Genomic DNA, 25,375 nt, shown 5'->3' with positions numbered 1-25,375 from the left:
AGTAGATTCCAAAATATTGAAATTCTACGAACCAATTTTTCAGACCACAAAGGTATAAAACTAGAAATAAATTCTACAAAGAAAACAAAAAGGCTCACAAACACATGGAAGCTTAACAACATGCTCCTAAATAATCAATGAATCAAAGAACAAATTAAAATAGAGAACAAGGAATATATGGAAACAAATGACAACAACAACACAAAGCCCCAACTTCTGTGGGACGCAGCGAAAGCAGTCTTAAGAGGAAAGTATATAGCGATCCAGGCATACCTGAAGAAGGAAGAACAATCCCAAATGAATAGTCTAACATCACAACTATCGAAACTGGAAAAAGAAGAACAAATGAGGCCTAAAGTCAGCAGAAGGAGGGACATAATAAAGATCAGAGAAGAAATAAACAAAATTGAAAAGAATAAAACAATAGCAAAAATCAATGAACCAAGAGCTGGTTCTTTGAGAAAATAAACAAAATAGATAAGCCTCTAGCCAAACTTATTAAGAGAAAAAGAGGATCAACACAAATCAACAGAATCAGAAATGAGAATGGAAAAATCATGACAGACCCCATAGAAATACAAAGAATTATTAAAGACTACTATGAAAACCTATATGCCAACAAGCTGGAAAACCAAGAAGAAATGGACAACCTCCTAGAAAAATACAACCTCCCAAGACTGACCAAGGAAGAAACACAAAAGTTAAACAAACCAATTATAAACAAAGAAATTGAAATGGTAATCAAAAAAGTACCCAAGAACAAAACCCCGGGGCAGGACGGATTTACCTCGGAATTTTATCAGACACACAGTGAAGACATAATACCCATTCTCCTTAAAGTGCTCCAAAAAATAGAACAGGAGGGAATACTCCCAAATTCATTCTATGAAGCCAACATCGCCCTAATACCAAAATCAGGCAAAGACCCCACCAAAAAAGAAAATTACAGACCAATATCCCTGATGAATGTAGATGCAAAAATACTCAATAAAATATTAGCAAACAGAATTCAACAGTATATCAAAAGGATCAAACACATGACCAAGTGGGATTCATCCCAGGGATGCAAGGATGGTACAACATTCGAAAATCCATCAACATCATCCACCACATCAACAAAAAGAAAGACAAAAACCACATGATCATCTCCATAGATGCTGAAAAAGCATTTGACAAAATTCAACATCCATTCATGATAAAAACTCTCAGCAAAATGGGAATAGAGGGCAAGTACCTCAACATAATAAAGACCATATATGATAAACCCACATCCAACATTATACTGAACAGCGAGAAGCTGAAAGTTTTTCCTCTGAGATCGGGAACAAGGCAGGGATGCCCACTCTCCCCACGGTTATTTAACATAGTACTGGAGGTCCTAGCCATGGCAATCAGACATAACAAAGAAATACAAGGAATCCAGATTGGTAAAGAAGAAGTTAAACTGTCACTATTTGCAGATGACATGATACTGTACATTAAAAACCCTAAAGACTCCACCCCAAAACTACTAGAACTGATATCGGAATACGCAAAGTTGCAGGATACAAAATTAACACACAGAAATCTGTGGCTTTCCTATACACTAACAATGAACCAATAGAAAGAGAAATCAGGAAAACAACTCCATTCACAATTGCATCAAAAAGAATAAAATACCTAGGAATAAATCTAACCAAAGAAATGAAAGACCTATACCCTGAAAACTAAAAGTCACTCTTAAGAGAAATTAAAGGGGACACTAACAAATGGAAACTCATCCCATGCTCATGGCTAGGAAGAAGTAATATCATCAAAATGGCCTTCCTGCCCAAAGCAATATACAGATTTGATGCAATCCCTCTCAAATTACCAGCAACATTCTTCAATGAATTGGAACAAATAATTCAAAAATTCATATGGAAACACCAAAGACCCTGAATAGCCAAAGCAATCCTGAGAAAGAAGAATAAAGTAGGTGGGATCTCAATCCCCAACTTCAAGCTCTACTACAAAGCCATAGTAATCAAGACAATTTGGTACTGGCACAAGAACAGAGCCACAAACCAGTGGAACAGATTAGAGACTCCAGACATTAACCCAAACATATATGGTCAATTAATATTTGATAAAGGAGCCATGGACATACAATAGCAAAATGACAGTCTCTTCAACAGATGGTGCTGGCAAAACTGGACAGCTACATGTAGGAGAATGAAACTGGACCATTGTCTAACCCCATACACAAAAGTAAATTCAAAATGGATCAAAGACCTGAATGCAAGTCACAAAACCATAAAACTCTTAGAATAAAACATAGGCAAAAACCTCTTAGACATAAACATGAGTGATCTCTTCTTGAACATATCTCCCCGGGCAAGGAAAACAACAGCAAAATAAACAAGTGGGACTATATTAAGCTGAAAAGCTTCTGTACAGCAAAAGACACCATCAGTAGAATAAAAAGGTAAACTACAGTATGGGACAATATATTTGTAAATGACAGATCCAATAAAGGTTTGACGTCCAAATTACATAAAGAGCTCACCCACCTCAACAAACAAAAAACAAATAATCCAAATAAAATATAGGCAGAGGAATTGAACAGACAATTCTCCAAAAAATAAATACAGATGGCCAACAAACACATGAAAAGATGCTCCACATCGCTAATTATCAGAGAAATGCAAATTAAAAAGCACAATGAGGTATCACCTCACACCAGTAAGGATAGCTACCATCCAAAAGACAAACAACAACAAATGTTGGCAAGGATGTGCAGAAAAGGGAACCCTCCTACACTGCTGGTGGGAATGTAAATTAGTTCAACCATTGTGGAAAGCAGTATGGAGGTTCCTCAAAATGCTCAAAATAGACTTACCATTTGACCCAGGAATTCCACTCCTAGGAATTTACCCTAAGAATGCAGCACTCAAGTTTGAAAAAGACAGATGCACCCCTATGTTTATCACAGCACTATTTACAATAGCCAAGAATTGGAAGCAACCTAAGTGTCCATCAGTAGATGAATGGATAAAGAAGATGTGGTATATATACACAATGGAATATTACTCAGCCATAAGAAGAAAACAAATCCTACCATTTGCAACAACATGGATGGAGCTAGAGGGTATTATGCTCAGTGAAATAAGCCAAGCGGAGAAAGAGAAATACCAAATGATTTCACTCATCTGTGGAGTATAAGAACAAAGGAAAAACTGTAGGAACAAAACAGCAGCAGAATCACAGAACCCAAGAATGGACTAACAGGTACCAAAGGAAAATTTGCTGGGGAGGATGGGTGGGTAGGGAGGGATAAGGGGGGTAAGAAGAAGAGGGGTATTAACATTAGCATGCGTAATGGGGGGGTGGGAGAAAGGGGAGGGCTGTACAACACAGAGAATACAAGTAGTAATTCTACAACATTTTGCTATGCTGATGGACAGTGACTGTAAGGGGGTTTGTGGGGGGGGGACCTGTTATAGGGGAGAGCCTAGTAAACATAATATTCTTCATGTAATTGTAGATTGATAACAAAAAAAAAAAGAAAAAAAGAAAGAAAGAAAAGGGGGATTACTCCCTGATAGGATAAAACTAACTGCAAATCACCGATTAATGCATGCTTTAAATATCCTTAATTTTGATCATTTAAAGGGTGTCAGATGATCAGCTATGGAAGTACATTTTTCTGATAATATTCCTATCTCTTAAAAAAAAAAAAGGCAGTTCCTGTGTGATGATCTCCAATAAGTTCTTCACAATGGTATAAAGGGCATATCAAAGTGTGAGCAAAGGGTTTGTTTGTGTTTATACAGAGGATCAAAGCCTAATTTGGCTACCCAGAAAACGAATTAAGATACACTATGAAGAACTTCCAACATCAACATTCTCTGGAAGAGTCATTCCAGAAGATGATCATCAAAAAACTTCAACAAAGATCGTGGCGCTGTTGCAGTTGTAGCTACATTCATCCCACCGGTTCCTGGACTTGCCATTGGAATGAAGGAGGAGATATCTAAGCTGGCCTGTGCATACAGTAAAACAACTAATTTGACTGGATCTATACTGTCAGAACTCAACCAAGAATTAGGAGAAGTGCCAGTTGCAGTGCTCCAAAATCTTACAACTACAGACTATCTATTGTTAAAAGAACATATGGGATGTGAACAGTTCTCAGGAATGTGTTGTTTTAATTTGTCTGATTTTTCCCAAAATATTCAAATTCAGTTAGACAATATCCATAATATCATTGATAAGTTTTCACAAATGCCTAAGGTGCCTAACTGGTTTTCTTGGTTTCACTGGATATGGCTGGTAATTGTAGGTCTGCTTTGGTTATGCAGCTGTATTCCTATTATGTTAATGTGTGCACACAATTTACTTAGTAATTTAAAACCTATACAAGCTTATGTTACACTACAAGAAGATATGTCAAAGAAATAATCAATTTTCCCATATTTTCTTCCGTCTGCTACTTCTATAGCTTCTCTTCTTCCTTCGTAATTACAACCCCTAAGTAGAATTCGTGCCTCATATCGAAATTACCGAGTATCATAATTCTTCCAAGTGGTAAAGATACCTCAAGACAAATGCTGGGCATAGAAGCCACAGGGCATAAATCTGCAAAAAAGTAAAAAGCTAACCTTTTCAAACAATATTGCTTCTCTCTCACTTACCAACTTTACATCTCCTGTATGGCCCCGGAAGATGACTGGTTAGCCAGAGACGGGTAAGATTCCTCAAGGGAGGAACAACCTAAGACAGGCACAGTCGCAGGGGGGCCATCAGGTGAGAAATTGGTAATCAACAGAGGTGAGGCTCAGAACCTCACCCCCCCTGTTTTGAGAGAAATCTTCTGCATCCGTGGATGTTTTGTTGCCCTTGTCTAGCTTGGATTAGCACATAGTCTACATGCACACACCTGATCATCTACATTTGCCTTCTTACAGCACTAAACTATCTTTTCTACCTTTATCTTGCATCTACCTACCACTTCAACATTTTATTAAAAATAATAATAATGATAAGAATCAGAATAATAATAAGGGAGAAATGTGGGGTTCACAAAGAAATCAAGTATAAAAATCAAACGAATAATCATAATTGACCTGATTGTTTATAGTTCATAATGCATGATCAAAACCTTAGGTTTCTGTGATGACTGCCCTTGCACTGTTCACCATGTAAGAACTTATTCACTATGTAAGAATTCGTTCACCATGTAAGAACTTGTTTGTTATGTTTCAGAAGATTGGAGACTGTTGAGAATTAGGCATGGGGTTGATTAATGATTGTGCATTGAGTCCCCTATACAGAATTTTATTGTTGTTAACAACCATATGATCAATCAATATGAGAGATGCCCTCTCAAAAAAAAAATACAATGGCATTTCTATATTCTAGCAAAAACAATATGGAATATTTATGAATAAACATAACAAAAGATGCTTAATACTCATTGGAAACTATAAAATACTGAAAAATCAAAGAAAAATAAAGGGAGAGAGAGGCTGTATTCACAAACTGCAAGATTCAATAATTTCTCTTCATTTTGTTCTAAAGATTTAACACACTACAGTCCAAATCTCAAGAGGCTTTTCATAAAATTTGACAAGTTTATTCATAATGTATATGGAAATGCATCTAGAACAGCCAAAATTATTTTCAAAATGAAGAAAAACGTTGTAGTATTTACACTACATGAGTTCAAGAACTAGTCTATGCGCTGGCAGCGCAGACCGGAGCACTGCCATTTTGAATGAGCCCACGGCCATCTCAGAGGGACTGAGCTTTCATCTTACTCAGGCCACCCCCGTTTTCAGGAGGACACATCACCAAGCCACAGGCTCGCCCTTCCCCGACCTGCCCCCTCAAAAGCCCACCAAACGCCCCACCGAAAAGATGCGATCACAAGCCTCCTAGCCTGTACGAGAGGCCTTGGCTCTGCTCGCCAGATCAGAGGTCCTGAGCTCTCAGGCTTAGCGATAAGCCTGCCTGGACCACTGAGCTTGGGTGCCTTCTTTGCCTTTTGGCAACAATAGTAAAGACAATGTGATACCGGCTTGAAGACAGAAATACAGGGCAAAGCTCAGAGCAGATCCACAGAAACACAGCCAGCCAGCTTCCACGGGGAGCAGCAAGACAATGCAAGGCGCAAGACGTCTCTTCCACACAGGGTCCTGCAGCAGACGAGGCAGAGCGATGCGCACATGCAGAAGTCAGCCTCCAGCTCCCTCGCACAACAGGGAATACAGATCTAAGCTTACGAGCTACTACAACAGAATGTTTAGAAGGTGTAAGAGGAAAAAAATGTTATGACCTTGGTTTATACCGCTATCTTAGATTATAAGAACATATGCCATAAAAGAAGGAAATTTTAATTAGACTTCATCGAAACTAAAACTTAAGATACTTCAAGAAATACCGTTAAGAAAATACACAGATTGGTAGAAAATGTTTGACAAATACGTATCTGAAAAGTTATATTCCAAATATATAATGAACTCTTATTATGACAAGACAAGCAAATTTTTAACAGAAGATTTGAAGAGAAACATTAGAAAAAGATGTAAAAGTGGCCAATAAACACATGAAAAAAATTCAGTATCATCATCCGTTATGAGGAAGATACAAAATCAATACTAGAATGAGGTACACAACCATTTAAATGCCTCAAATCAAAAGACAGACAAGGTCCAGGATGCAGATCAACTGGGATTTTCATATACTGCAGATGAAAATGCAAAATTTTTGCCTATGGGAAGCAATTTGCATGTTTATCATGAAATGAAACACATACTTGGCATAAAAACCATCAATCCATCTCTTATGTATTTACTCCAAAGAGAAGAAAACATGCCACAGAGGGCTGATCTTCAAATGCTCTTAGCAGCTTTATTTACAATAGTCAAAAACTGAAAACCCACATACGCATCAATGAGAGGATAGATAAATAAACTGTGGTATATCCATAAAATGTAATACTACCTAGAATATAAAGGAACACAATAAACTAGTGATAAGCTACCACATGGGCAATTTCAAAAGCATTATAGTAAGTGAAAAGCCTGACAGAAAAGACTATATACCATACGATTTTATTTATATGAAATCCTAGAAAGGCAAAATTATACAAACACAAAATAAATCAGAGGTTGCAAAAGATGGGGAGAGGGAGACAGATTTGGCTTTAAAGAGACACAAGGGAATTGGGGGCAGTGATGAAACCGTTCTAAATCATGGCTGTGGTGGTGGTCACTGAACTAGTCAAGACTCACCAATGGTACTTTTAAACTGGAGAATCTTACTGTATGTAAATTATACCTTAATAGAGTGGACTTATACATAGATAAATAAAAATAAGCATATGTATTTAAAACTTACCGCAGCACTACAACCAGGGAAATTGAAAAAAGTATCAGGACCATGTCTTTGTGGCATCTGATTTAGAACTGATAATAATTTTACTGCATGTCTTGGCTGGGGAAACAAGAAAAAGAAACGGCGTTGTACAAATTCAGCACAAATACCTAATATATCACATTAGCCATGGGATTGTTTTCTAACTAGAGAGAAAATTAATTTTAAAACACTTACTAGAACTCCTTAAAAGGAACAATTTCCATTATAAATTCAAGTTTATAGCTCTCTAGAGACAAATTGTTGAACACATTAAGTATTAATGCCCTGATACTGAATACTTTCCCCTGACCGCAAGCTTACCCAGATCCCACTTTCTCCTCGAAGCATGCTGAACAAAAGCTTCAACTCCTTGACAGTGATGCTGTAGCTGGCAAGAACCCCCAACATATCAACTAGGAGATCTTCAAAGGAAAATAGAGTTATTCTGATCTTTAGTCATGAGCTGCCATCTGTCAAGGTAATATACTTTTCAAAAGAACATAAGTTATCAATTGTCATTTCTACCTACGTATATATGTCTAATGTAGCTAAATGTCCTCATGAGTAACCATTCCAATTGACAATTTTTAAGTCATCAGATAACCAAAAAAATACATTTGACGTTTAGGATTTTTCCCTATTAGTTTTACCATTCCAATTAAGTTTTCTCAGCCAATACATATAAAATAGATTTTAGGACTTCCCAGAATACACACACGCAGGCACATATACACACAGAAATCTGCTGTATCCAGGGAACGTAGGCACAATTATGGAAAGGTACACTCATTTAACATTATAAATTGGTTATTTTCAAATGAAATATATTTTATTTTAGAATTATCTGTTTTTAATAAAATATTCTTCAAATATTCCTTGGCCCATTAACAACAATTTTGAGCGTGTACTCCTTGCCTGGCGATATAACAAGTGGTTTACATGTATTAACTTCACATAGTCTCACATCAAGACTAAGAAGTTCCTGTTTTATCCCATTCTATAACTGCGGGAGGTGAAGCACAGATAACTCAACCGCATAGCCAAAGACGTCATTCACTCTAGGAAGGAAGGGTAGGACTGGAACCTAGGCAGTCTGGCTGCCGAGCCCTTACTCTTACCCATGACTTGTCTAAGTAGAAATATTTAAACCCATTGCTACTGATAGCAATTACGTTAATGGGTGTAGGTGCATATGAGAGACACACCAGCTCACCAAACAGTAAGAAAGATTGTGCATTTCATCTCTTGTCCCTAATTGCTTTCTCTAGACATTGTTAGTATCTGTACCAATCATTCTTCCCTTATACTTCAGCTTCTTGATTTCTAAAGCACTTCCTAAGAATTAAAGATACTACACAAGTTATTATAACCAATACATAGGTACATTCTAAGGAATGTATCACCAAGTAAATAAAAAGTTAGGTTACGGTAAGTTGAAATAATTAGTTATTGATATGTGATATATATTATCCAGTATTATAGATTAATAGCTAGAATTTGAGACATTGAAAATATTTTATTTATGATATATTTCAAAATAGAAATTTAATGATAATCTTTATAAATAAATAAATCTTTAGAAATAAATAGACTGATTTACCTAATTCCACAATAAGTAAGCAATTCCATGATAAAATTGTATCCCTGGATATGCCAATTTTTTTAGAAAGATCATTAATAAAACAAAATGTTCGACCCATCATTCAAATATAAAAAAGTTTATAGTTACTATATACTAGTCAGAAGATCGACGAAAAATTCTATATAAAAATCAAGCACTTTAAAAAACCCTTAATATGGAGGTTTTAAACAATTAGCTTCTATGGCAAATTTCACAGATGATTTCTTAAAAGTTTACCTATAAATACTTTTTTAAAAATTGAACTTCTATTTCCAAACATTTATCTCATCTCCTGTGTATGTCACAAAAAATGATTGATTAAATCCATATTTAATCAATCATTAAAAATTCTTATTTATTATACTTATAACCAAGCAATTCTATTTATTTTTATTATATCACGACTTCATTTCTTTACAATAAGTTTTTTAAAGGAGAAAAAATAGTAGGACTTTTCTTATCAATCTCTTACCAATATATTACTAAAGATATTTAACCCACTTTATAGTGATACCTTCACATTACTAAATGAAAAGTACCTCCTTGAACTTAATATGCCAGAAAATACTCAGAGTGAAAATTCGGTAATGCTTCATTAGTATGATACCCAAATTTTAATTTCTCTACTGAAAGTAAAGTAGAAGTGTTTTCTGACCCTATTCAAGGCTTGAAATAACAAAAAGTGAAAGTTATGTTATTAGAATATTATTGAGAAGAAAGGATAAGAGAATTAAGGAGCTTTGTATAATAGAAAATGCAAAAATATGAACTTCATGGTACTATCCCACTTCCTATTACTTTATAATGCTCATGAATTATGTATCAGTCAAGTTCTGTGTCTACAACTGAGGCTCATTTTCCAAAGTGCACTCTATAAAGTGACAGCCACTTTATTAAAAAAAAAAAATCAAGGCTTCAACCCAAACAGGAGGATTTAAAGATCTCATGATGTTCTATACAACATGTGTACATGTAAGTTTATACAAATAAACTCCTGTTAAACAATGATAGAATTCATAGAATTGCTACTGTATTTTCATTAATAAGTTTTAAGTTTGAACCTCATTTTTCACAAAATTAACCATAAGCAACAAATGTACAGAATGCTAAAACATTCTAATTAGAGACAGATGTCACACTGAAAATAATTAGAAATAGTTTTAATATCCTCTATAAGAAAAAAACTTTTTAACTATTAAATTTTAAAAGCATTTATGCTTAATCTATTCTTCATTCCATTCTTACTTGTTCAGTATTTTGTTCTACTAATATTAAAAATAATTTAATGCATAAATCAAAAAATTATAGAGGATTCTCTGGTATGTGATCTACTTTTAATGATGAGATATGTTATGGTGAGGAGTTATATTAGCTCTTTTAGAATTATGAAAATCTTTTTGTCACAAAAAACTTACACTGGGGGTAGTGGGGAGGGGCCAAAAAAAAAGAAAAAGACTTATGCTGAAGATTCACAGCTTAAGAGAATCAACATTTCAAACTCTAAACTTATTTTCTGGGAATAACTTGCTCTGGGACTATCTTTCAAATAGTCATTAGACTCATTTCTACTGAAGTGCATCTAACCAGAAAGTGAAGGGGCTGGTGGGCGGGGAGGTGAACAATCACAGGTTTCAAAGTTAGCTGAAATAACAAGTACAAAAATTATTATTTTTATCTTAAAATTTCACACAAATTTTATGGTCTAAGCCACAATACAGCTGTGTTTATTTTAATACAAAAGTTTCTACAAGAAGGTATCAAAGCACGCTTCCAAAAATTACAACATGCTTTTCTTAAGACTTTTAGTAGCTCTGTCATAGTTCCATGTATGTCAGACTGAAGAGCATGGACCTCAGAGACTTTGGAAAAGTGCTCATTATAAAGAACTATAATATGTACTATGATATTTTCATTATGAAAAGATTTTGTTAAATACTACCTAGAAAGGTACTGTTTATTTTTCTGATAGATTTCATAGCATTGCTTCACGCTGAGATTTTCTAAAACCTAGAAAAGGAAAATTTGTAATAATGTTTATGTAATACATAAGATGCTATCTTCTGTTTTTCAGGTTTTCTCTTAATATAAAAGGCAACTTTTCCACAAATTCCTATTTTTCTATGTGAAATCAAGGTAGCTTCAACAAATCTATATTGTCTACAGAATATAAAGTGTAGATGTATCTTTGTAAACATTTAACTTATATTTTCCTGTTGGATAACCTCATACCTGCTATCATGTCATCAACAGCACTCATTTTCAGCAATACTTGTTCAATCAGCCCAACTTCCGTGCTTGTCTGCAGATTCCGAACACTTTTTCGCAGAATGGCTGTGAACATGCTCCATATTTCAGCTTGACATGTCACGTCGCAGTGCTCCAACAGCTCTGTCATGCATGTTATGCTCTCAGCATCCTGGATAATAAAGTTCATCTCCAGGTCAAATTCTCCACCAACCAGCTGAAAATAAACAGAAATAAACAATAACTAATAATAACATGGAAGGTTGTTTACAGTAATATATAAAAAAAAGTCAGACTTACATACAACTAGAAAGTGTAACTACTCTAAAAATTTTGAAATCTTATACTCTCAAACTAATTTTGATACAAATATGAAAGCTGTGGTAAAGTGAAAGGTGGTAAGAACTAAAACTAGCACAGAAAAACATACTTTATTTTAGTGGAGAAGGTCATTTCAAATCTAGAATAGAGCAAAATAGACCATATGACTAGTGGGTGGAATTCAAGAGGAATTCCTATAAAAAAAGGGTTTGGCTCTTAGAAGCAATGACCATTAGAAGCTACAGAGGTCTCTACGGAAAACTTTAGAACATGAGATTCATTTTCCTTTGTGATATTACTAGACTGACAAATAGAAGAAATGTAAGAGAAAAAATAGCTGGGTCTAATCTCCATATGTGGAAGATGGAGAAATATGAAACTGATACTGGCATACCTGAAGTATATGTTGGAATGACAGAATCAATGTTCAAAAATGTCTAAAAGAGAAATACCTAGGATCTTGTAATACTTAAAAACAACATGGAAATTGGAAAAGAAAATTGACTTAACAGCAACGTATTTGACTCCAGGCATTATGGCAAATGAGTGAAAGGTATTAACTGTCCCTTGCAAATGCTACTTTAAGTACAATGATAGACAAACAGATATAGAATAAAAGATACAGTGATGCTTTTATTTTCTATTAATCAAATCACATATCAATTATATATTCAGTTATGAGTACTATTCTTAAAAAAGAACACTGACAAAATGAGTATCTTTTTGATCTATAGAATGGAAAAGTCAGGAAGAAAATAATAGCCATACGCAAAATGCCTGACAAAGTTGATATTATTAACTCATTCATTCATTCATCAAATATTCTGTTTACTAAAGAGTAGAACTTAAGTGTTCTATGAACTAGGGATATATCCATGGACAAGAAAAAGCCCGTGTCATAGTGCTAAATTCCAGGAATAAAAATATACACACAGACCTATCATATTCTAAAACTACTGAAGTTGATAAATCACATAAAGCATAAAAGAAGACATAAATAATACATAGCTGAGAAAGAAGCAGCAAAGGAAAAAAGCTTATTTTTAATTTTTAATCTAAAATAAGATTAAGAAAAAAAACTGATTCAATAAACAGAATTAATTTTCCATCAATGAAATGTGTTTATTAATAGGATGGATGACCACCTGGTATGGTATAATAGCATAAATAATAATAGTAATAATACCACCACCTAACATGCCAGTTAGTACTATTCTAAGTGCTTTACATATATGTAACAATTTAATTCTCCCGACAATTTATGAGAAAGACGCTATAATTATCTTCATTTTATGGGAAAGAAATAATATGCATACAAAGTTTAAATAATGTGCAAAAAATCACAAAATTAGTAGGTAGAGGACCGAGGATCAAGAAACCCTGTCTTCATAAGTCAGTCTGTCTTCATACAAGTCCACATAAGCAATAAAATCCCATTTAAGGATGTTTGTGAAGTCTGCCAAAATTTAAGACTTTAAAAACAAAATGTTCTTAAATTGTAAAATCCTATGCCTATGTATATATTTTCCTCTGTAAAAGTTCCAAAATTCATCTTTATAAGAAACTAGTTTTTATGCTAACTTTGACCTTTTCCCAACCCAGATAAAAGGTTAGTTTTACTTCCGTGTATGAAACAACTTCAACTCCTACTATTTCCGTTTCATTAATAAAAACAGCTGCAAGAGTGCTTTAGAGATTGGCTCTGAATTCAGACTTCCTGGATTCAGATTTTAGCTGTGCCATCCCTTGCTGTGTGCCCTTAAATGACACTATTTCTCTAAGTCTCAGTTATTTCGTCTAAAGATGGGAATAAAAGTTCCTGTTTGATAGGGTTGTTGTGAGGATTAAATAACCATATTATAAGCCCTTAGGAACAAACTCAGGCATATAGTTAGCATTCAGTTAAGGCCAGCTATTATTAGCTCTCCTATAACTCCAGCTTTGAGCTAAAAAAGTGCAGTCACCTGATCACACATACCTAAAGGACGATGAAACAGCCAACTTAAGCCTTATGTTCTCAGCAAATACTGAATTATTGTGGATCATGTGCTCTCTTAGATATTACTTGTAGATTCATCAAAACCAATTTACACACCATTTTCGCTATACCTTGGTCTGACCAAATAACTGCATACTTGTTCATTATTATATGTCGAGATGACTTGAGTCGTCACCATGACCCTTGGTCACCAGTGTTAAGTAACTCGGAGGAGGTTCTCTAGAAGAGAACCACAGAGAAATAAACAGGCTTGAAAATCAATGATGTGCGCACGTAATGACTGAATTAATAAAAGCGGATGCTGAGGCTTAAGCCCACGAGCCTCTGAATAAATCTGGCTAATTAGTGCACACTAGAACAGGAGAATAATGAAAAATTTTTAGACTAATCTCTTAAATGAGTTCTAAATGCTTTCATAGAGTCTGGTGCAAACAATAACCACTATAAAACATGTAAATAATAGAGATGGGCTCAGTGGGAAGCAAAAATAGTCTGCTTTTAAAGGAATTAACAATTAATATGTGTAATTCTAATAGGCTATGTTATGTGAAGCCTAAAGTTCCATCTTTCACAGTTAAAAATAATGCCTCTTTCTACATATCATTTAATTATAAAAGAAGACTGTTACAGCTTTCTGATTGCTTTGCCAGAAGCTATAAAAATATTTATTGTAGAGTGGGCCTGTGTTTTAGGATGGTCTTTCTAACCTTTATTGTGAAGTGTTAACTAGGTGCTTACAAAAATACCATTCCCAAATTAGGGAAATATTTATTACCCACTTGTAAATGGAGTAGTTCAGAATTTGTCAACTAAGGCATGTAAGAAAAAGTAGAAACAATCTGCCTTTATCATTTAAACAATTCTGTAACAATCCTATGAGAAAAAGGCACTAACTATCCTTGTAAAAAGAAACTAAAGATAGTGGAAGTTAAACAACGTGACTATGGTCACACATGAGGAAGTAGCAGATCTAGGACTCTAATCTGGACTAGAAAATGCAACTGAACACCTAGCTGGGAAGTCAGAGGGGTCGACTTGAAGAGCAGAGACGGGAAGTGTCACAATAGCTCGCTGAAGAAATCAAGTGTTTTATGAACACTGTGTAGGGTAAGGGGAAAACCAAAATGACTTTAGTAAGCAATGAAACATCACAGGTAGCAAATCGCAATAAAGAAAACCAGCCAATTTATTTGAAGTCATTTCAGCAAGAAAGGAGACGACTATGAAGGATCAGTTACAGAAAAATTGGCAATTAATACTAAAAAAGAAAAGTAATAGTAAAGGAAGTGACACAAGCTAAAAAAGCTAAATTAAAAAGGCTGAAGTCACTGTCACCATAGTATAAAGATTTATAAGTCAGTTGAGGCTTCCTATAAATCTGAATGTGCCACTGCGACCCTTTATTCTCACAATTCAGGGTGTTCTTTTCCTTCAGGCCTTCTCCTCAAGATTCTAAAAGGTATCACCCCTGGAAGAACAGTGGTGTACAATGGTGCATCATACTCAAGAATTGGTTATAAGTGAATTTATATAAAAGAAATCATAGCTGAGCATTTTTAATAAAATAATTTTTATGTACGTAAGTAAAATGTACTATACAAAAAATTAGAATAGAAAATTCTGACTTGGAAAACTACAGTTTTCTAGAAGTACTAAGGTTTATAATTACCAGTAATTTAAGTATCTTTCATTTGTTTTTTTAAGTACAGAGTTTTAAAATATATTTTGAAATCTAGATTATTAGGATCATATGGGATAATTCAGTATTCATTAACTAGATATAATGACAATTGTTAACCATTTGGATTTCTCTTCAACTAATTGTTCTGGATAAAATTCTAGACTAGGTAACGCTGTGTCTAAAGCCACAATTCAACACCCGGGCTTCAGCTTCTTCTGCTTCCCGTCTCGTAGCTACTGTCATAGGGACATTTCTGTAATGCCACCTCTCACTTAAACTAGAAGTCTTCATGTATGTTACTCCCTATAGTGACAGAAGGTTCTCTTTCAGCCCTTAGATTTGTTAACTTCCATTAAGCCTCCAAATACAGGTTTAGATACCACTTAATCCAGAAACAGTATCCACAAAGATGGCCTTGATCTGAATGCCCATTTCAACCCATGCACACCTTAGCGGTTGGTCATTGCACGGTATCACAGATGCTTACAGATGTCTTTCCACCCCCCACATTACAATAAACTTTTTAAGGGTAAAGGCCATTTCTCCATTCCTATCTAATTACCCACCATATCTACACCAATAGCATACTGCCAAGCCCATGAAAATTCAGTATTTAACATGGAAAGGGAAGGTGGCAAGATGGTAGGGCAGAAGGGGAGGAAGCAGGCTGGCAGCCATGCGTGACTAAATCATGGTCAGTCACCAAGCCGTAAGCGAGGCTTTCTACGGCGCTCCACCTTTCTCCTTAGCAATAAGTCGCTCTTATTGCCATATAGTCTTTTTAATACCCCAGAGAGGATAACAGAGCCAAAGAAGATGTTTTCTCGGTCCTGTTTTTACCTCTCACTTGCCTTACTTTTTCTTCTATTACGAACTGGAAAATATATAAGGTTCCACAAGTAAAACCTAGAGATTTATATTCTTAACTCAGCAAGACACTAAGTCCACCACAAACAATTTTTGGTTCCTAAAATGAGACTTAGCTATATTTCTACTTCCACCTTCTAACTTTTTGCAGCTGAAATCAGTTTATAACATCTTTTTTTGAAAAAGAATGCCATTAGCACCAAATAATGGCAGAATGGGCAACTCCAGAGTCATGTCCTCCCTAAAAAAGTAATGAATTGGCAGGAACTGCAGAATCAACTTCTGAGAAATTCTGGAGTCAAGTCAAAAATGTACAACAACCAGGGGAAGACTTGGTGAAGGAGCAGATACTGTTTTGTGGCAAAAGCATCACCCGCCTACAATCCCGCCACCCCAGACTGGCAAGTCATAAGGCCGGCAGCCTGCACTCCCCCTGGGGGTTCCTACTTCCAGAGGAAGCAGAGGAAACCTTATTCTCAAAGAACTGTGGCTGTGACTCTCAACTTGTCTGGCAGCTCCATCAAGGACAGGTGCAAAGAATTAGTCTTTGCTTCACCAAACTCCGAACATTCCTGGGGCTGGGACACTTCTGCTGAAAGCACTTAAAGGGACAGGTATGGGCTGTAGCAGTCTGGACTAAAGACAACCCTTAGGCCAAGCAATAGGCAGACCTGGAAACCTGGGAAGGAAGGTGTGAGGAAAGAAGGTGTGTTTGTGTTCTTCAATACTGGGGAATGGAGAAAGCCAAAGCATGCCCAGGGGTGGGGGGGGGGGGAGCTGCACATTCAGAAAAGACCTATGAAGACCCTAAACTTTCACTTGTAGCTGCCTTTAGGATATACACAAGTAGTAGGTAAAACCTAAGGTCCAGCTGTGAGCAGCCTGACTAAACACTAAAGGAGCACCCCAACACAGAGCAACAATGCACAGGTGGAGAGGGTATTTTTCCCTTTTTATACTTTCTTTGGCTCCAAGCATTTAAGGTGACTCTGTCAAAAGATCAGCTGACCACCAAAGTGACACAACACAGCCTTCAATGGTCCAGGTGATAGAGAACAGACCTTATAAATATAGTTTAGAAAACTCACTAAGCCAAAAAAAACAGCCAATACCTACAATAGTGACAATACACACAAGGCTGAAGGCAGAAGAATCTGCTTTCTGGAGTTTCCACATTACAATGTTCAAAATGTCTAGTCTTCAACAAAAACTTATGACGCATGCAGAGAAACAAGGAAGTATGGCTCACTTATGGGAAAATATTAAATTAAACTTCAAAATTTGTTAACTACATTTGTCTTGATTATTAATTATACTGATTATTCCTCTATTCTTTCTTCCTGCATATGTTCTGCTTTCTTTCTCTTAGTATACAGATGCATTTTACTGTAAGCCAACCAAATTACTTTTAAAAGCAGATACGATCTAAATTATAAAGCTCTTGAATTATTAATTTCTGAAGAATGGGTCTTCAAGATAGAGCTGTACTGTATGTAATTTTACAAAGAAAAAATGGAAATATGATAATTAAGAACAACTGTTTTGTGAATAGTTAATTATGTGCTGAGTAATTTATGTATATAGCCTCATTTAATTCTCATAACTCTGTGAGATGAGTATTTCAAACAAGGAAATTGAGGTTAGTCTAAGTTAAGTAACCTGCCCAAGATCCCAAAGCTAGTGTCAGCATCAGAATTTGTCTTGTCGTGGAAATATCCTCAAGAATACTCCCAAGACATAAATACATACCTCCCCCAGTCATCTAGCCTTCAAAAACTGCTATTAAACATTAGCATGCATAATAAATGACTTTTGAAAAAGTATTTAGTGAATAACAGGAAAATTTTATAATTTAGGCATGACCATAATCAATTTATTGGTCTTAAACGCAGCTGACACACTAAGGCAGGAACAATACAAAACTACTTGTTTCCTGTTTCTTTCACACAAGTCCCCTCTCCAAGTAATTTGTATCGGCAATCTTTCTATGGTGTAGAAATAACTATAGACAAGAGTATAACAAATACTGCCACACATAAAGTCCATAAAAACTCTTGGGAAGGAAGAGAAAACAAAGAGAGTAACTCTCATACAATAAACACCTTGCCTGAGATACAGTCAATTTCTCTCTGCTCTGCATTTGTGATAGACATTACTAGTGCTCACCATTTCTTGGGGACGTGGGATATCCTGTTTTCCCAGCCCATCAGTTAGGTGGGACCATGTACCTAGACCTAGACCTGCAGTGACTGCATAGCAGCCATTATCCACCTGTGGCTACTAAGCTCCAAAAAGGGGGCTAGTCCAAACTGAGACATGCTGAAAGTGTAAAATATACATCAGATTTCAAAAACTTAGTACACACAAAAAACAGAATGTACACTATCTCATTAATTTTTATATTAATTGCATGTTAAAATTAAAATATTTAAATATGTTGTATTAAATACATTATTAAAACTAACTCTGCCTGTTTCTTTGTAATTTTCAAAATGCAGCTCCTAGAAAATCAGATTTACTTATGGTCACTACACAACTGTTGGATGGCTTAAAGAAAAACTGGCAACATCAAGCCCTGGCCAGAATGTGGAGCCACTGGAAGTCCCACATACACTGCTGGGGTTAATGCAAAATTGTGCAGACACTCTCTGAAAATGGCTTGGCACTTGCTTATAAACTTAAAGATTAAGCTGCCATATGAGCAAACCATCCTACTGCTAAATATTTACCCAAAGAAAATAAAAATCTATGTTCACACGAAACTTGTACATGAATGTTTATGTTGGCTTTATTAGGCACCAAAAACTGGAAACAACTCAAATAAATGTCCCTCAACTGGGAAGTGTACAAAACTGTGGTACATCCATACAATGGAATACTTTCAACAACATAAAAGAATGAACTACTGATATGCACCACTTAGCTCAAATGAATAATAGCGAAGTGAAAGAAGCCACACAAAAACACACTCTATGTTTCCATTTATGTGACATCCTTGGGAGGCAAAATCAATAGGGTCAGAAAACAGAAAAGTGGTTGCCTGGGGTGAAGGGTAGGAGGAGGTGGTGACTACAAACGGCACAGGGTAATTTTGGGGAGAGAGGGAACTGTGCTAAAACTTCTTATAATGGTGATTATGCAACTGTATGTACTTCTTAAAATTCACAGAGCTGTACACTAAAAAGGGTAAGTTTTGCTATATGCAAATAATACACTAATTTAAAACATAAAAAACAACACACAAGAAATTTTAGCATAAAAACAATACATCCAAATTTGATAAGAAGAAAGTTAGTCAAAATAATTAAAAACAAAAGTAGTAAATAAAGCATACTTAAAGCAACATGCAGTATATCAAAAGCAGTATAACCACTTTTATAATTACTTTGTGTGTCTATAACTGGTAAATAAAATACATCTTGTTGCTAGCTGCCAATTGACAAGTAAAATGAAGTAAAAATTTAAAGTGTTAATGTCCAAACCACAATATGTTTTTAAATTCTAATTCCTAAGCCTAACACTAAGTACCCTAATTCATTTCATAAATAAAAGCAAAATACAGACTTTGGAGATAAATAAAAGCTGAAATAATTCACTGCCTGCAGACGTTCACTACAAGAAATGTTAAAAGTATGTTCTAACAGCAGAAGAAAAAATGACAGATGGAAATTTGAAACAACATAAAAAATTGAAGAGTGCCAGAATTGTTAAGTCTGCTATTAAATGCAAAAGGCTTTTTATTCTCATTCTGAAAACTCTTTTAAAGATAACTAAAGCAAAAATAACAACAATGTATTAAGGAATTTTATAACACATGTGGAAGTAAAAATATTCATTTCAAGAGCACAAAAGACAGAAAAGGGGAAAAAAGTATACTTTTAAAAGGTTCTTATCATATACTTAAGTGGTATATTATTTAAAGGTAGAGACTGGTAAGATCAGAAAAAACACTAAATGTAAAAAAAGAAACAAATAGCAAAGACCTTAGGAGACACTTCACTGAAGAAGAAATACAGATGGCAGAAAAGCATATGAGAAAATGCTCCGGATCATATGTCATCAGGGAAATGCAAATTAGAACAGCAATGAGATGCTACTACCTACTTACTAGAATGACCAATATGCAGCACACTGATAGTACCAAATGCTGACAAGGATATGAAATAACAGGAAGTTTCATTCATGGCTGGTGGCAATGCAAAATGATACTCCACTTCGTAAGTTTGGCAGTTCCTTACAAAACCAAACAGTCTCTTACCATTCAATCCAGCAACTGCACTCCTTGGTATTTACTCAAAGGAGCTGAAAACTTATGTCCACAGAAAAATCTGCACTTTTATAGCAGCTTTAGTCATAACTGCCAAGATTGGGAGCAACCAAAATGTCCTTCAGTAGGTGAATTAATAAACTGGTATATCCAATGGAATATCATTCAGTGCTAAAAAGAAATGAGCTCTCAAACCATGAAAAGGCATGAAGGAATCTTAATTGCATATTATTAAGTGAAAGAAGCCATTCTGAAAAGGCTATACTGTACGATTCCAACTGTATGACCTTCTGGAAAAGGCAAAACAAGACAATAAAAAGATAATTGGTTGCCAGGGGGTAGTGAAGGGAGGACATATAGGTAGGGCACAGAGAATTTTAAAGGACAGTGAAAATACTCTGTGAGATATTACAGTGGCAGATACATGTCATACATTTGTCAAATACATAGAATGTGCAACAGCAAGAGTGCCCATAATGTAAGCTATGGACTTTGGGTGATGATGATGTATCCATATAGGTCCATCAGTTGTAACAAGTGTACCACTCCTGGGAGGGGGATGTTGATAATGGAGGGTGGGGGGCAGCTATGCATATGTGACAACAGAGGTATATAGTAAAATCTCTGTACCTTCACTTCAAAATTCTTATGTGAACCTAAAACTACTCTAAAAAGCTCATCTGAATTTTAAAAATTATCTTAAAGAAACAAATAGGTATAATTAATAAGCCAACCATATATGTAAAATTGAATCATAACAAATATTCAATTAATCCACAAGAGGATATGACAAAGGAAAAAGACAGATATGATACAGAGAAAATAAATATAAAAAATAGTAGACTGAAAAGTGGCCATATGAATAATTATATTAAGTGTAAATAATCTAAACCTATGACTTAAGAAGAAAGTGTGACATATAGCAAGATTCAACTATATTCTAAATCCAAAAAAAATTGTAGTGATAACTTTTTCTTAAAGGGCCATATGGTAAAGAATTTAGGATACTAGACTATATGGACTTTTTGGTAACTATTCAACTCTGCATTTGTGACTTGCAAGCAGTTACATACAGTATGTAAATGACAAGGTGTGACTGTGTTCCAATAACATGAGGTGGCTAGCAGATAGGCAATAGTCGCTGACCCCAGAATTAAGGTATAAAGAAACAGATTAAAAGCAAAAGCATGGGAAAAGATAAACCACGCAAAACACAAGTGGAAACATGTAGCTATATTAATATCAGACAAAGTAGACTTCATAAAAGAAAAATAGCCAGGGACTTTCCATAGAGAAAGGGGTTGTTTCATCAAAATGATGTAACAACCCTAAATATGGATGCATCTAATAACAGACCTTCAAAAAGCAGTAAGCAGAGCCTTTAATAAATGAAAACAAAAACAGGCAAATCTGCAATTATAGTTGAAAAATGCTACTCCTCTCTCAGTAATTGATACATTAAATAGACCCCAAAAAAGGACATAGAAGACAACATTATCAACCAACTTGACCTAATTATTACGGAGACATATAAAACAGTCTACCCAACAATAACAGAAAACATTCTTCTCAAATGCCAAGATGAGAATGCCCCGTGCTATAAAAGAAATCTCAATAAAGCTTAAAATTCGGAACACAGAATTATTAAAGTAAAAATGAGTAAAAATATATATGTTTGGAGGATGGCGGCGTGAGTAGAGCAGTGGAACTCTCCTCCCAAAACCACATAGAATTATGAAAATATAATAAAGACAACTCTTCCTAAAATAGAGACCAGAGGACACAGGACAACATCCAGACCACATCCACACCTGCGAGAACCCAGCGCCTCGCGAAGGGGGTAAGATACAAGCCCCAGCCCGGCGGGACTCGAGCGCCCCTCCCCCCGGCTCCCGGCGGTTGGAAAGAAACCGGAGCGGGTTTTTTTTTCTTTTTTGGCGAGTGCTTTTTGGAAGCCTTAAAGGGATAGGGAACCCAATACCAGGGAAACAGGGCAGTAAGACTGGTGAGCGGGCGCCTGAGACCGGTGCCTGAGGACAAAGAAAATCGCACGTTTTTCCCTTTTATTTTTTGTGAGTGCTTTTTGGAAGCCTTAAAGGGACAGGGACCCCAATACTAGGGAAACAAGGCCGCAACACCGGTGAGCAGATGCTGAGACCGGCACCAGAGGACAAAGAAAATTGCGCGTTTTTGCCATTTTTTTCTTTTTCTTCTTTCCTCTTTCGTTGTTGCTGTTGTTGTTTTGGTTTCGAAAGTGCTTTTTGGAAGGCTTAAAGGGGCACGACAGGACACTTAGCCCAGAGGCAGGGAATCTGGGGGATCTGTGGGCACTCTAACCCCCTGGGCAATAGGGAGCACAGAGGCCCATTACAGAGATAAATAGCCTCCCGGTCGCTCCCCCTCCAACGGGGCTCCACCATTTTGGAGGAAGAGCCACAGGCCATGCCCAGAGCAACAGCGGAGATAAACTCCATAGCAACCAGGCAGGGAGCAGAAGCCCTGTCTGCACAGAGCTGCCCAGCACAAGCCACTAGAGGTCGCTGTTCTCCCAGGAGAGGAAGGCCACAAACCAACCAGAAGGGAAGCTCTCCCAGCTGTCACTTGTACCAGCTCTGCAAACTATCTCTATCACCATGAAAAGGCAAAACTACAGGCAGACAAAGATCACAGAGACAACACCTGAGAAGGAGACAGACCTAACCAGTCCTCCTGAAAAAGAATTCAAAATAAAAATAATGAACATGCTGACAGAGATGCAGAGAAAAATGCAAGAGCAGTGGGATGAGATGCAGAGAAAAATGCAAGAGCAGTGGGATGAAGTCCGGAAGGAGATCACAGATGTCAGGAAGGAGATCACGGAAGTGAAACAATCCCTGGAAGGATTTATAAGCAGAATGGATAAGATGCAAGAGGCCATTGAAGGAATAGAAGCCAGAGAACAGGAACATATAGAAGCTGACATAGAGAGAGATAAAAGGATCTCCAAGAACAAAACAACACTAAGAGAACTATGTGACCAATCCAAAAGGAATAATATCATATTATAGGGGTACCAGAAGAAGAAGAAAGAGGAAAAGGGATAGAAAGTCTCTTTGAAGAAATAATTGCTGAAAACTTCCCCAAACTGGGGGAGGAAATAATCGAACAGACCATGGAAATACACAGAACCCCCACAGAAAGGATCCAAGGAGGACAACACCAAGACACATAATAATTAAAATGGCAAGGATCAAGGACAAGGAAAGAGCTTTAAAGGCAGCTAGAGAGAAAAAGGTCACCTATAAAGGAAAACCCATCAGGCTAACATCAGACTTCTCGACAGAAACCCTACAGGCCAGAAGAGAATGGCATGATATACTTAATGCAATGAAACAGAAGGGCCTTGAACCAAGGATACTGTATCCAGCACAACTATCATTTAAATATGATGGCGGGATTAAACAATTCCCAGACAAGCAAAAGCTGAGGGAATTTGCTTCCCACAAACCACCTCTAAAGGGCATCTTACAGGGACTGCTCTAGATGGGAGCACTCCTAAAAAGAGCACAGAACAAAACACACAACATATGAAGAAGGGAGGAGGAGGAATAAGAAGGGAGAGAAGAAAAGAATCTCCAGACAGTGTATATAACAGCTAAATAAGCGAGCTAAGTTAGGCAGTAAGATACTAAAGAGGCTAACCTTGAACCTTTGGTAACCACGAATCTAAAGCCTGCAATGGCAATAAGTACATATCTCTCAATAGTCACCCTAAATGCAAATGGACTTAATGCACCAATCAAAAGAAACAGAGTAATAAAATGGATAAAAAGGCAAGACCAATCTATATGCTGCTTACAAGAAACTCACCTTAAACCCAAAGACAAACACAGACTAAAAGTCAAAGAATGGAAAAACATATTTCAGGCAAACAACAGTGAGAGAAAGCAGGGTTTGCAGCTAATATAAGACAAAATAGACTTCAAAACAAAGAAAGTAACAAGAGATAAAGAAGGACACTACATAATGATAAAGGGCTCAGTCCAACCAGAGTATATAACCATTCTAAATATATATGCACCCAACACAGGAGCACCAGCATTTGTGAAACAAATACTAACAGAACTAAAGAGGAAAATAGACTGCAATGCATTCTTTTAGGAGACTTCAACACACCACTCACCCCAAAGGATAGATCCACCAGGCAGAAAATAAGTAAGGACACACAGGCACTGAACAACACACTAGAATAGATGGACCTAATAGACATCTATAGAACTCTACATCCAAAAGCAACAGGATATACATTCTTCTCAAGTGCACATGGAACATTCTCCAGAATAGACCACATACTAGCCCACAAAAAGAGCCTCAGTAGATTCCAAAATATTGAAATTCTACGAACCAATTTTTCACACCACAAAGGTATAAAACTAGAAATAAATTCTACAAAGAAAACAAAAAGGCTCTCAAACACATGGAGGCTTAACAACATGCTTCTAAATAATCAACGGATCAATGAACAAATCAAAATAGAGATCAAGGAATATATATAAACAAATGACAACAACAACACAAAGCCCCCACTTCTGTGGGATGCAGGGAAAGCAGTCTTAAGAGCAAAGTATATAGCGATCCAGGCACACCTGAAGAAGGAAGAACAATCCCACATGAATAGTCTAACATCACAACTATCGAAACTGGATAAAGAAGAGCAAATGAAGCCTAAAGTCAGCAGAAGAAGGGACATAATAAAGATCAGAGAAGAAATGAACAAAATTGAGAAGAATAAAACAATAGCAAAAATCAATGAAACCAAGACCTGGTTCTTTGAGAAAATAAGCAAAATAGATAAACCTCTAGCCAAACTTACTAAGAGAAAAAGAGAATCAACACAAATCAACAGAATCAGAAATGAGAATGGAAAAATCACGACAGACTCCACAGAAATACAAAGAATTATTAAAGACTACTATGAAAACCTATATACCAACAAGCTGGAAAACCTAGAAGAAA

General features: G+C 36.1%; 1 protein-coding gene across 3 annotated transcripts in view; it reads right to left on the bottom strand.

The window, feature by feature from the left end:
- NBEA (neurobeachin) overlaps positions 1-25,375 on the bottom strand; it is a 547,470-nt gene that overhangs the window by 462,648 nt on the left and 59,447 nt on the right. For all 3 annotated transcript variants that reach the window (XM_073229196.1, XM_073229216.1, XM_073229206.1), the window contains exons 2-4: positions 11,231-11,462; positions 7,702-7,802; positions 7,363-7,458 (exon numbers count right to left, since the gene is read on the bottom strand). In XM_073229196.1, the coding sequence (XP_073085297.1) occupies positions 7,363-7,458; positions 7,702-7,802; positions 11,231-11,462 (429 nt within the window). The remainder of the gene's footprint in view (positions 1-7,362; positions 7,459-7,701; positions 7,803-11,230; positions 11,463-25,375) is intronic.

This window comes from Manis javanica, chromosome 1, assembly GCF_040802235.1.
Source record: "Manis javanica isolate MJ-LG chromosome 1, MJ_LKY, whole genome shotgun sequence".
Lineage (NCBI taxonomy): Eukaryota > Metazoa > Chordata > Mammalia > Pholidota > Manidae > Manis > Manis javanica.
Note: the sequence above shows the minus strand (reverse complement) of the source record. Positions and strands in the feature narration are given on the sequence as shown.